The 13,508-nt window shown below is 35.4% G+C and overlaps 1 protein-coding gene across 1 annotated transcript in view; it reads left to right on the forward strand.

Moving 5' to 3' along the window:
- Positions 1-13,508, forward strand: part of STK17A (serine/threonine kinase 17a) — a 28,889-nt gene that overhangs the window by 10,675 nt on the left and 4,706 nt on the right. The window contains exons 3-6 of the mRNA XM_074575625.1: positions 4,958-5,102; positions 11,833-11,959; positions 12,703-12,751; positions 12,869-13,048. Of these exons, the coding sequence (XP_074431726.1) occupies positions 4,958-5,102; positions 11,833-11,959; positions 12,703-12,751; positions 12,869-13,048 (501 nt within the window). The remainder of the gene's footprint in view (positions 1-4,957; positions 5,103-11,832; positions 11,960-12,702; positions 12,752-12,868; positions 13,049-13,508) is intronic.

The following is a 13,508-nucleotide window of genomic DNA, read 5'->3' on the forward strand; positions in this document are numbered from 1 at the left end:
CCAGTGAAAATGGAATGAATGAAAAAGAAAACTGGACTTTGACTGAAAAAAGTAGAGATGCAGTTTGGAAAAACTGACATATCAGATACCAAATTTGCTTTTTTCCCTTTATAACTTTTGGGCTCAATAGTTGTATGTAGCCTACCTGGCATTTTTCCAATTTCTTTTGAAAGAGCAAGCAATGGAGCTTCTGATGCTTAAGAACTGGTGTTTTTATAAGTGTTCATCACCATATGTTTACACATCTATGGAATGGATAGATGATATTAGTGGGTCATTTGTGGGTTGGATATTAAAGAAACCTGTATGTGAACTTCAAAATCTAAGCTGTTTAGTATTTTTCTGTGAAAAGTTTCTGAACTGAGTAATTACCTTGCAGGGTCTTGTGTAGATTAACTTCTGTTATGCTTGCTTTAAAAGAAGAAAAAAGTTTTCATCATGAAGTCATGGTCAGGGTTTACTTGATATGCTGGATGAAGTGCTTTTTTTTCACCTATAGTTATTTGGACCCGAATAAATGTTACTACTTGTATTGTCTTGGACACTACTTACTGGAGGTGTGACTGCTTAAAGTAAGAGTCTGCTGGTAGGAAATGATTCATTTGTCATGGGATTCAACAGATAGAACTTGAAGCAAAACCACTGTAATCAGAAATAACTGTGCCGCTCCAATGTTTGCATCTTGGCTATTAGAGCAATTAACAATGTTGTTCTAGATGTCAGTCTCAAATCAAGAACTGGAGCTCTTTAAAAAGTTTTAGGGGAAAACTTCCCAAATGGTGTTACTTTCCTTTTGTTTCCATTTCATTCAGTGCTTGGGCTGCCTGATTGGAAAGGTTAAGGGAAAAAAAAAAAAGATGCATTTGTCTGAGAACCAAGAACTTAAAAGAACAGTATCTACAACTTAATGCATTTGGATGATTCTTTTCCCACATGTCCTCTCATCAGATACGGATTTATAGTTTTCTTTTTGGGGATATCGGTATGTTATGGTAGCCTTACACTGGAAAAATTCTCAGTAAATTTGCTGGCTTACAATCTAATGGTATGCCTAGCCAAGGAAAGGGGGTATGACTAGCAGCAGTAGTGAACATGAACTTTTGCTGATGGTGTTACAACCACCTTGGTGGTTGTGTACAGAAAGCAGATGAGCTTCCATTTGTCTTCCAAAGATAACCCTTTCAAGAAAGGCTTTTGACAGAGCATAAGATTCAGGAAGTAAATTTTCTGCCCTTGCAGACTGTATATGTTCTCACTCAGCATTTTAAATTAAGTGTTTTCTAGGAACTTGTTATCTACATATCTGTACTCTGAGGGTTTGTACTTCTGAGTCTTTCAGAAGACTATTTTAATGTCTGATCCATTAAAGCTGGGGGAATGTTTAATTTTTTCAGATGCACTGAAATAGATTTGTTCATTCTTCTAATGACTGTGGTAGTGTACTTGAAAGAAGTAGGATGCTGAATTCTGTATGGCGCATTGTTAAGGTATGTTTGAAGGAAGATAAGCAGTCTCCATTGACTTTAAAGTCAACATAATTGTAACCAAGATTAATGCTTCAGACTTCTAACTGACTTATAGCTCATTTATGCTGATAAGCAGTAATAAAATGTTAGCATGCTTTTCATTGATGAAGAGCAGCTGAATTTCACTTGAAACTATAGAGAAATTAAGAGCACAACAGTACTTTCATAAAAAAAAAATAAAATGGCTAAAGAATTCTGGTTGCTGTAGCTTTTGAGTTTGGAAAGAATTCGTACGTCTTCGGTTTTTTGTACACCTAGCTGAGGGAGTGTGTACTAGAGAAACAATGCATCCTAAGTAACACTGGATTTCAAAACATTGTACTCTTAAGCATTTCCTTATCCATTTTTTTCAGATTAAGATGGTTTGTTTTCCTGAAGACTTTTTTGTCCTAAGGACAATTCTTTGCTTTTATCCTCTAGGAACATTTTCTGTGGAGGTGGGTGGGGGTGCCCAGTGGTTTGCAAAGTTGTTATTTCGTAATGACCATTAGAAAAGCCTCAGCTTAATGGAAGATGCGCACTTGGGGGTAAAATGGGTACATCTTACAAACAGAAGAGAACCCTTGGTCTGTGTGTATACAGAAATCATAGCAATGACATGCCCATAATACTTTCCTTGCAGGTATTTTAATCCCTTCTATGTTTTAATTAAGTGGGTTTTTTCCCCCTGAACTCTAGGGAATATAAAATAGCTGAGTTGAAAGTATTGTTAAGGAGCTTGGCAAAACTTGGCATAGATGTGCAGGAGAATCTTTTTGGAGTTCATTTTGACATTGTACTTCCAACCACTTGTGACTGTCTTGGCTCACAGCTAGTTGACTGTTTTGCTTAAGGGAATCAATCCGCAGTAACAAATTTCCCCATGTTGTAAAGGGTCACCAGTTACTTGTTTCAATGTGGTAATTTTTGGATAGAATGAATTGTCTGGAAGTAGTTGTTCTATCTGCATCCTGAATAGCAAAGCTGATCAAAAAATGAAACCTTTTACGTGAAACCATCTTTCCATGTGAAACTTTTTTGTAAAGCTAAGTGTATTTGTCTATGGTAGTTGGGAATGGCCATGTTTCATAAGTCATGAAGTGGGTGTGTATGTGTAAGGGCTGTATTTGCTTGTCTCCCTCTTCAAAACACTGATAAACCTAAAAATCCTCAGAAATACTGAGAATTATTTAAATGCCTTTTTGAAAAAAAAGTGGTCTTTTGGTCTCCTCTCATATGGTAATGCTATCTCTTGATTTCAGTGATGGGACATTGTAGGCTTCAGCTCTTACTGCCTTGACTTTTAACACATTTAATTCTAAGTTCTTTAAGTGTAGTATTAAAATTCTAGGTAGCTTACATTTTTAGCTTCATGCCTACTTCGATGTTAGTTTATTTATTAGTGTAACTTAATTGTAACAGATGTCTACCAAGTAGACATATAGCAAACGGGGCTTTATAAGGCTCTCCCTTTGCCAATTTTTTGGCTGGGTCTATTAAAAAGAAAGTGAGATCTCTAGTTGACAACAGCAGTTTTGGGGTATAAATTCTATTTCACAGAATTAAATAGGAGTATTGTTTTGCTGTTTTTAAGTGGCAGAACTATACCAGCAAAATCCCAGAGTTGTTGCTGTAAAACACATCATGTTAGTAATTCTGGTAGTAGATCTTATCAGTGTATGTGCATTATAATTTACTGCTACAAGGAATTAAATCATTCTTCCAAGTAACATATGGCATTCTTAAAATAGAGAGTTTAATTTATTGATTACAGTAGATGTTTTTCCATCCTTATCTTGAAGGGATAGAAACAATTCATGTTGCTTTTTAAAGGAATTTGGTTTAGAATATGAATATACACTATCCCGTGTCCATTTTAAAAATGCCATTAATATCAGAATTTGTTCAAAGCTGAAATATTACTATCTTTTTACAAATAAAAATGTGCTGAAGAAAGATGTGATGGTGTCAGGCATATGCGATTTTTCTAGAGGAATTAAAGTGTTAATACTTCTTTGATGAAAACTCATTTTGTTCTTGAAGTCTATCATCTTTGATACAGGGTGAAGAAAAACAATAATTTAAGGGACTTTTCTCTTTTAAAAGAAAATCTTGTTTTAATTGTACTGCTGTACTGGTTAGCAAGCATATAGAACAGAAATATAAAACTCTTGAGAAAAAGTTAAGATGTAACACTTTTTTAAATTCTTTTTTCTTGTAAAACAATCTGCAGGGAGAATTTTAAATAACAGTAATGAGAATATCTGGGAAGGCAAAAAACTTCTTTTAGAAACCATGAGGCATTTTAACATCCTAGGACTGTAGCAGCAAAGTTAGGATAGGCAAAATGAAAATTTGAGTATATTTAAGTGTTCTTTTTCTGGGGGTACATAATCCAAATGCACCATTTTTGTAGAACTCTGATTTGCTTTTACATCCTTGTTGAATATGCCTCTCTGTCGTCTGGATTTAATGTCTTCTGGACAATTTATTAGAAAAGAGTAAGCAATAAAGATTAATGCTTGTGCAAAGTCAGGTTTGGCATGTCACAGTCTGAAGTAACTGGAGAAGATACTTCCCTCAGGGGTTTCACTAAGGGCTGATTATAGAATTTCATCCGGAACAAAGTGTGTGTGTTGATTTCATTTGTGTGTTGCTAAGTAGTAATTCAACAATCCATATGCAGCAAAATGATTCCATTCTAATGTTCTTGTTTTAAGTTGGAGCCTCCGCTCTTCTTATTTTACTTTTGATGCTGTGTAGTTATGTTGTACATGCTGTAGCTGCATGTAGCCTCAGAATGGGTTAAAAACATTCATTCATCTGTAGCTATTTTTATATTTTTATTACTTTGTTATTTATTTAAACATACACAAACAAAAGATAAGAAAGCAAGCTGAGAGCTAAAATCCTCAAAAGTATTTTTAGATGAAAGCCATTTAGAAACTTAATGCATCCCTGTATACCAGAGACTTCACAAACAATTCAGTTATAAACTTTACATTTAGTCTTTTGAGTATGTGCAAAAGTGTTTTGAGGAGAATTGGAAGTATGGCTGTTTTGCTTTGTGTTTTCAAAAGCTTACCTTGGCCAAATTTCCATGTAGTTTCATAAGAATTGTAAAAGGCACACATTTTATATAAACACTGCCCTCAAAACAAATGTGGCATTCATCTTAAAGCATAGTCAGTAGAATTTCCAAAATAGTCCTAAAAGTTTCTATCCATATTCTCTAACCTAATGACTGAAATGTTTGTTTCTCTCCAAAGCTGCCATACTGTAGAGAAGTCTTCCTAGGCTGTAAAAGCTTGCCAGATTTTAATAACTGAAAATTTCAATATTGGATACTACTGCCTGCTCATCTTGCTTGTGCTAAATAAAATAGTGCAAGTAGAAAAAAATGGGTGCTATAACTTAGTCTTTGAAACAATGAAATTCATGTTGTTCCATAGTGCTGCTGGAGGTGAAATCTTTGACCAGTGTGTGGCTGAAAGAGAGGAAGCCTTCAAAGAAAAAGATGTTAAACGACTTATGAAGCAGATCTTAGAAGGAGTTTCATTCTTGCACAGAAACAATGTGGTTCATCTTGACTTAAAGGTAAGATTGTTGTTGTATTTTTCTCATTCATTTCTTATCTGCTGACTTTCTTATTGGTCATATGTCATACTGATGCTAATTTGTAAATAACACAATTTTTATTTAGTTATTCTTCAAACGATAAAATTCAACTTTGAGATGCAGTAGGCACCAGGATTGCAATCCTTTTGGGGAGTTTCTATGATTATGTTAAATATAAACTTAATTTGATTAAGTGAAATGTAATGAAGTCAAAAGCGGATTTGCGTTGCACCTGAAATTGCAAATGAGTACTTTGAGTAAGACCTGGCTCATTTTAAAGTGCAGTAAAAATGTCTGGGTATTATATGGTCATTAAAAAATAGGTTGGTTTTTGTATTGACTTGAGTTTTAATGAAGCAGAAAATAGCAGAGATGCTAGTAGTATAAAGTGTACTCTTTCAGAATGAAGTGTTCATATAGGACTGGTAAACAGTATATTAATGTGTTAAATATGTTTGTAACAGTTGGGGCTTTTTAAAATCACTTGTAAGACTTAAAGGTTTGTCATTTATTGCCAAACAGTTGGCCACTACCTTATTGGTATATCAATTATCATGATTTACTGGAGTAAATATTTTTTCTTACTGAAAAATAGTTTTGACCCAAATCAAGAGAAAAGTACAGTTGCCATCATACAAGATCCAGAGTATCGCTTATGGTTAGGGAGGGAGTTGTAACAGGGATCTAGAAAACTATGATCTCCCACTGGCAGCAAGCTGCAATAATTTTCTTTAGCTTCTATTCATACTCATATGGAAGATGCAATTTTATCTCATTTTGAGGTTGAACTACTTCATTATTGCTTCACCAGACAGTATAAAAAGTATCTTGGATTAAAATTTTCAAATTCTTTTTTACCTGTCAAATTCCCATATTTACTAAGTATGTAGTAAGCCACTACATGCTGCTTCTGTTGCTGAGCCTTACTTATACTAATTGCATTTTGGCAGTAGTATGAAGCTGACAGCAGATTCCAGTATCAAGCTGTACATACTTAATACATAACCTGGCACATCATGCACCATTCATCAGCTATAGCAGACGATGAGTAATATTTGCACACAAGTCTCTCACCTGCTTGGTTTTCCAACCATTTATTCAAATTATTTCTGGTATCCTTTAAAAGTTTCTGTAGCCCATTGATTTAGTCATACACATAAAATATTAATAATTGTACTCAAATAATTAATGGAAAATTTTTAGCAAGTGATGTGAGAGTAAGTGTTCAGAAGGACTAAAAATGAGCAGATAGAATTCCTTAAAGTTCCAGTACGCTTACACCAGATACTTGGTGTCTCTATTGAGTTGGCCAAAAATACTTCCTCTGAATTTCCTTGAAGCAAAGTGTGTAAAATTAAAACATGTCTTTTGTGGACAGTATGTATTAATACATGTTTGTAGTTAAAGCTGTGGTATTCCTGAGCACTATCAGCTGGATGTCTGTAATCAGAAATGCGTTGTGCTTTATTTGACTACAGTACTTTTCTTAACGGTAAAAGTAGACTGGAGTGTTGATGACAGCTTGTGGATGGGTAGCTTTTTCAAAGTTCATAAAAACTTAACTTACAAACACTTTCCAACTGATCAGAAAACTTATGTTATAAAATTGAGCATCTCCAGTTCTCAATGAAAGATCCAGCATTGCTTTGCTGGCTTATAAAACTTAATTAGCAGAGCAAATTGTCTAGCGCTTGAGTTTAATATGTTTATATATTACTGCAGTGTGCAACATGTTTTTGAAAAGTGGATGTTAAAAGGAGTCCTAATTGCAGTGTGATTACTTTCATGATATATGAGACTATTGGTCTTCTGCAAAATAAGGTTTAGGAAAGTCTTCAGAATATTGGCAAATAACAGTAATGGAAACTGTAGGATTAAAACCGATGATTTACAAAGATTGCTTGACCCACATGCCTTGCCAGACTTTAAAAAAAAAAAAAAAGAGGCCCATTTTTTCAAGGAACCCAAATTGAAGTTGGGTGCTGGTTTTGGCTGTATGTTTACTAACCCACTGGCCTCAAACCATCATCTGTTGTATAGTATGTGTCATGCTGCTTTACCTAGTGCTTGTAGCACTATGGAATTTACTAAATACTTAGTTTTGTAGGGTGACATTTGGAAGGCTTGTGCAAAGTGTGCTGCTGGTAAGCAAGGTGTTTGCCAATATCAAAAAAGTTTACAAATACTTGCTAAAGTGTTTTTTCTCGTGTTACTAGTTTCATGCTTGGGTCTCTAAAGGTTTCCCTTTCATTTGTCTGGTACAAATAACTTTTGATAGGTCCATCCAGTTTTCCTATGTTGCACCTTTAAAAAAAGTCAGGCTCCATGCCCAGAAGAATTTAAGTCAAAATGGCTGTCAGTATGTGATTGTCAGCTTGTTGTAGTTTTGTATTACAAATCTAATCAACCAGATCTATGACACTGACAGCTAGCTTGCTGTGGCTTCTGTCTGCCCCCTTAATAGAGGCAAGATTTTTCCTATGAGACAAAACACTGCAGAAAAATGGGGTATTTTGATGTGGCCTAGCAGGGTTGCCACCTGATCATTTCTTTCCGAAAGCATGGTTCTCCTGAAAGATGGTTGAGAAATGGCTTGTTTTTAATAGCAAAATCCAATCATGTAATCCAGTTTTGACTTGGAGAAAGAGCAAATATAATGCTACTGTGTGCAAATTAAATATCACTCAACAGTATTGTGTTTATGCACACCCTACAAATTAAATAGCATCGACTGTAGTCAGGAGTCTTTCATCTCCTCGTAATGGTGCATAAAAGCTGCAGAGTAAGGGAAGACTCCTTTCTCTGTGTTTTTGCTGTTTGACTTGATCTTGAATTGGTGTTTTGTAAAAACTTGTAGTAGTTGAGAATGGAAGAGGATTTAAAAAAGGTGTGGGGGTTGAGGAAGGACTGGCTGCCTTTTGTATACAGTGGAGGCAGGTAAAGAGCCTTACATAGCCTTGGGGTTTGGTAGAATAACTGCTCTAAACAGCATTCTCCTGGAGTATATATTATGCTGGTTATCCAACAGACAGCTTTCCCTTCTTTCTGTATTGTTTTCAAGATGTTGTGTACAGTGAGGACAACTAGCAAAATCATTGTTTGAAATTGTTTGGGGTGTCATTTTACACCAATATTCAGAAAGCAAACTAACGCAATTACAAAAGTAGTGGCCTGTTAAAAAAAACATTACAGATTAATTTTCTCAACTGAGTTTTCCAGGTGGATTAAGGTGGAACGTTAATAACAGAAGTGTAGCATTAATAGAAGCATAGTATTCCTTGTCTAAAGGAACACCCAGGAAATTAATAAAGAGTTAAAAATTAAAATATCACTTTTTCAATGCAAAAGAACAGTTTAATCTGGAGTTCAAGCCTCTATAGCAATTAGAGCAAAGCTGTTTATTAATAGGCAGGTATAGAGTATCCAGATTCTACAGAACCTATTTTGATTATGGCCTTATTTCTTAATTTGATACTTGCATTGCTTATTTTGGCGAATAAAGTGTGGTGCCAGTCTAATATGTGTATTCTCATAGTGACTGTTGCATTTTTTTCCACTTGTGCACATGGACCAGAACAACCCAACCCCCAAGCAAATTCTGCTGTTACATTTCAATTGCTTAAAGATATGGGAGTCCTTTAAGTGTTTTAGGGCGGACTGATCAGCTTTAGTATCTTTACACACAATGTAGCTGGGGTATCCCAGGTATTCTGTTTTTCCTGTTTCTGCCCATTTTTCCTTGGATAACTCCTGCCTTGTCTTCTAGGGATCTGATTTTTCTTTTTTTAAAATACCATAAAATTTGATACTTACTGTTGCAAGTTAAGGTGAGGCATTGATTAGTTTAAAAGCATGACTTTTATTATGCGTCCTATTCTAGAAGTCCTATTCTTCTTGAAACCAACTAAAGGTACAAGAAATATTAGGGCCATAGGTTCATAGAAACTTCTGGAATAATGGCAAATTTGCAATATATAGATTTTGCCATTGTGCAGTCAGTTTACAAGATTCCAAAACCTGCTGGCAATGTAGAGTTGAAGGGTAGGTATCATATTTCACTAAGTACACTTATCAGAAACTATTTGTGTGATCTGCAGAATAAGTTTCTACAGTTTGTAGGCGAGAACAGCTCTTTGTATATATTGCCTTTACTTTGGCCTTTGCACTGAAGTTCATAGTGCTAAGAAAGCTATGCTCTTTTTAGTCCAATTTAAGTGAAAAATGTAAGACTAGTTAATATTTGTTGTGACAAATTATGCTTTTCACTGCTGTTACACTAGCATGATGATACAGGTATAACCAAAATCTCAAATTTGTAAAGTCCAACGTTCTGATTGCTGACAGTATGCCTGGAAAAATACAACTTTCTTCTTGTTTTTATCATCTTTCCAAAGGTACCTGTTTCTGGTCGTGCTAATGTGACATGGGGCTAGACTCATGTGTCCACATCATGTGGTTTCTGTGCACATACCAATCTGGTAGTAAAGTACATCCACTCAGATTGTCCATTAGGCAGGAATTTTTTCTTTTTATGTTTTTGTTCAGTGCACAACATAAGAAGATCTAAATTGGAACCTTTAAGCCTTACTGCAGTAGAGGGGATGTTTTTAAATGTTGTCATTTGACAGTTGCCATTTCATTAATGCTTGATGGTAAGAGTGAAAGGCCCTTTTCAGAACAGCTACCAGGAGAGCCTCTGGCTTGCATCTCTTGCCTTTGTGGGCTAATCAGCATTAGGCAAACCTAGATGTATTATAGGAATGGAAAAACAAAAGAGAAACGGCTGTACAGATGCAGGAAAATGATCTTCCTTTTCTTAAAGTTTTAGAGTAACTGTGTCAAGCCGAAACCTATGGTAAGTTCAAAACTACAGCTTCTTTAAGGTTTCATGCTTGTATATAGACTGTCACTTCACTTGAACCCCATAATGATTCCTTAAGAGAAGAAAAATACTGATATTTCATTATGAATTGATTTACCTTTATGGCTCAATTCATACAGTAGGCAGGCTTTTTCTGCATAGGTGTGTTTTGAGTAATAATGTTGTTTTTTAAAAAAGACAATAAAGACTTCTGGCAACTACATTATCCACTAAAATACTATAATACAGGGCTTAAGGGTTTCATGAAGTGTTTCAGTTAAAAACTTTTCCTTGTTTAAATATAGCAAACAAATGCTTTTCTCATGCTTTCTATTCGCCTCTTCAGAAAGTAACTAAACTTCCCACTGGGAAGAACATCTGAGAGGCTAATTAGGGAGGCATGGTCAGCATCTTTGGATGTTTGCTTTTCTAATACAAATACAGAATAACAAATGTGAACTATAAAGGGTATGGTAATACACAGCTCCAAAAGCCACCAGATCCCAGTTTGTAAGCAAAGAAAAAAAAAAAATATCTGTTCTTAAGACATAGATTTACAAACAGAAAATAGATTGACAACATCATGGAGTTAGTTTGAAATACTATGGTTTAACTTAGCAGGAATGAAAGAACTTGACTATATTTAGGTCTTGCAGCAAGAACTGGCCCAAGGTTTCTAAAAGGTTCTTGCGTGTTTTTACATTGGTGTTCAAAAGCAGGGCTGTTCATGTGAAAGCATGCCTTCATGATTGACATGGGGAGGAGGAGAGAATGGGTCAGTGAGTAGGGGAAAAAAGTATAAATGTTGGTGTTAATCGAGTTGGATTATCAGTCAGCGTTTGCTTTCATGCTCTTACTCTTTTGCCACCCTCCTTCCTTCAACCACCTCTGCAAGATGATCCAGGTTCTTAATAAATAAAGACTTCGCTTTTATGGAACTTGGGCTCATCAGAGGCATGAATGTAGTGCCAACTGTCTGTTACCATTTAGAGAAGTTAATGTTAGAACCCAATGTGATCATTGGCCCAGGGGCAGGGAGGGTCACACCTTTTTTTTTTTTTGGGCAAGAATATGCTTCAGTTACAAAAAAAATCTCTTAAGACCTATTGTCTAAAGTTAATTTTCAGATTTTATTTTCTTTTAAACTGAGCTAGCATTCAGAGTTAGACGGTGAGGAACTTCTTAATGACCACAAAGTTGCTTTGAAGGATGACAGCCAAGATCTAGTGACGTCAGAGCAAACAAGTTTATCCAAAGGCGATGCTCTTAAAAACCTGTTTTTCAGGCTGCTGTATTTTTTTTTTAAACTGTTCTTCAGTTAGTATTCTGTAATACAATTGTTTGTACTTTGAACAAGATTGAGGTCGGTTGCAACAGACTTTCTTTAAACAGGTGTAGTCAAAATAGTTTTATGTGTTCAGCTCTTTTAAAATGATTGGGTGTTTTTGGATGCACTTCAACAGGAGGTATTTTACACCATCTATTGGAAGGAAGCAAGGAGGAAAGGGGAGTAAATAGGTGATATGAAGGACTAAAGGTACAAATGTGGAGGTATTTATATGCTATTGTTAAATGATAGCTACTGGCATGTCTTTTGTATGTGTTCTAAGCTAATAAAGGCAGATGTTTGATTCTCAGTTATAAACAGAAAATCCTGCCACTCCTTTTAGCCTACGTGTCTCTTCAAGTTCACCTTCGGGGAGAAAAAAAACAACCATAAATGATCCTGGGTATCGTACATGTTATGGAATGCATTATTGCTACTCACGATCTAAAATAATTACGCGATATGGTGTCATAGAGATTAGATTTAGGTGATTCTGAAAGTCTCCTCCTTTGTTTTTTCAGCCCCAAAATATTCTTCTAACCAGTAAGTCTCCTCTGGGAGACATTAAGATAGTAGATTTTGGCCTTTCCAGAATAATGAAGAGCAGCGAGGAACTAAGAGAAATTATGGGAACTCCAGAATATGTAGGTAAGTTGTTACTATGTGAGTGATGTAGCCCCGAGGAGGGGGCTGTCCGGGCTTTGGGGGAGTGAAAAGAGGAACTGCCTCAACTTAGTGAATGCTGGGCTGGCTGTGTCGTTACAGTGTTGAAAGATCAGGTTAATGCTTGGATGTGGTACCGCTGTAAAAGCTAGAACTGGCAAGCCTTGTCAGTCTTAATGAGTGATAATTGTGTGCTTGTGTTGAAGATGAGAACACACTTTAGATGATTCTTACTAGCAGTGATAAGTATTACTTGGATTAAAAATTCAGAATTACATATTCAGTCTCTGAATGCAATAGTTTAGCTTGTAGAGGTTTATAGCCATTTCATTTTTTTTTTAAAGCAAATCATTCCAGGCCTTGAAAATGTACTTGAAAATATCATTAAATTGTATAGTATATATGGGTATGGGTTTCAGTGCTGGAATATGGAATGTTGGCTATTTCTCGTTTTTTCCGTAAGAAATTTGTATACAGCTTCCTTAATTGCTAAGGAGACTGACCTGGCTTCTGAAGAGGGCAATGAAAGGAAAATAATTGGTTTTACTTAAAACCAATGAAGGATAGTAATCACTTTACCTGGAATAGAAATATCTCTTATTTTGAAAGATGGTCATGGTTGAAATGGCTTATACTAGATCTTACCACATGACTGTTATTGCAGTATATAACTATGATATTATGTCTACATATGACAAAAATGGAACTTGTTTTTTTTCCCTGAATAGCTCCTGAAATTCTGAGTTATGACCCAATCAGTACAGCAACTGACATGTGGTAAGTTGAACAAATGAATTGTCATCATAACTAACTTTACTGAAAAGGTGGGGATTTAAAAAAAAAAAAAAAATTTTAAAAAATTAAAAATGCTTTTCTGTTTCACTTTTAATTTAGGAGCATTGGAGTACTGGCATATGTTATGCTAACAGGGATATCACCTTTCTTAGGGGATGATAAACAAGAAACATTCTTAAATATATCTCAAATGAATGTAAGTTACTCTGGAGAAGACTTTGACCTCATATCAGAGTCTGCCGTGGATTTCATCAAAACTCTGCTGGTTAAGAAACCCGAGTAAGTAAAATACACAATTCTATATGCTAATATGTCTGACTGGATTCGTTTTAAATGTAGCAAGTGTTGGCATTCTCATTTTTAAAGTATAAGGGAACTTCGGTTATTCATATTTCATTGTGCTATTACTTTTTATGTATACGAGAAGAGAAGTTCTCCATTTCCCTCCAAACTTGCATGTTCTGAATGACTCTTAAGTGTTAGTAATTAAAACTCAAATTCATTTCATAAAACTGTATATGAATTGTAGCATGCGGTACAGTATACGGACTTTTAGAGGTACTTTGCTGATGTCTTTTAAATCAACTGTGCTTTGAGCCTTTTACTCTTGATGAGTTGGTAGAGTACCTTTCTCTTTTCTGGTTCATTAGCATGCTTTTCTTAATGGGCAGTGAATTGGAAATTCCAGGTCTCAAAATAGAGGAGGTGTTTTCTGTGGAACTTCATCAGTTCCTCATGG

Source organism: Larus michahellis, chromosome 2 (assembly GCF_964199755.1).
Source record: "Larus michahellis chromosome 2, bLarMic1.1, whole genome shotgun sequence".
In the NCBI taxonomy this organism is placed as follows: Eukaryota; Metazoa; Chordata; class Aves; order Charadriiformes; family Laridae; genus Larus; species Larus michahellis.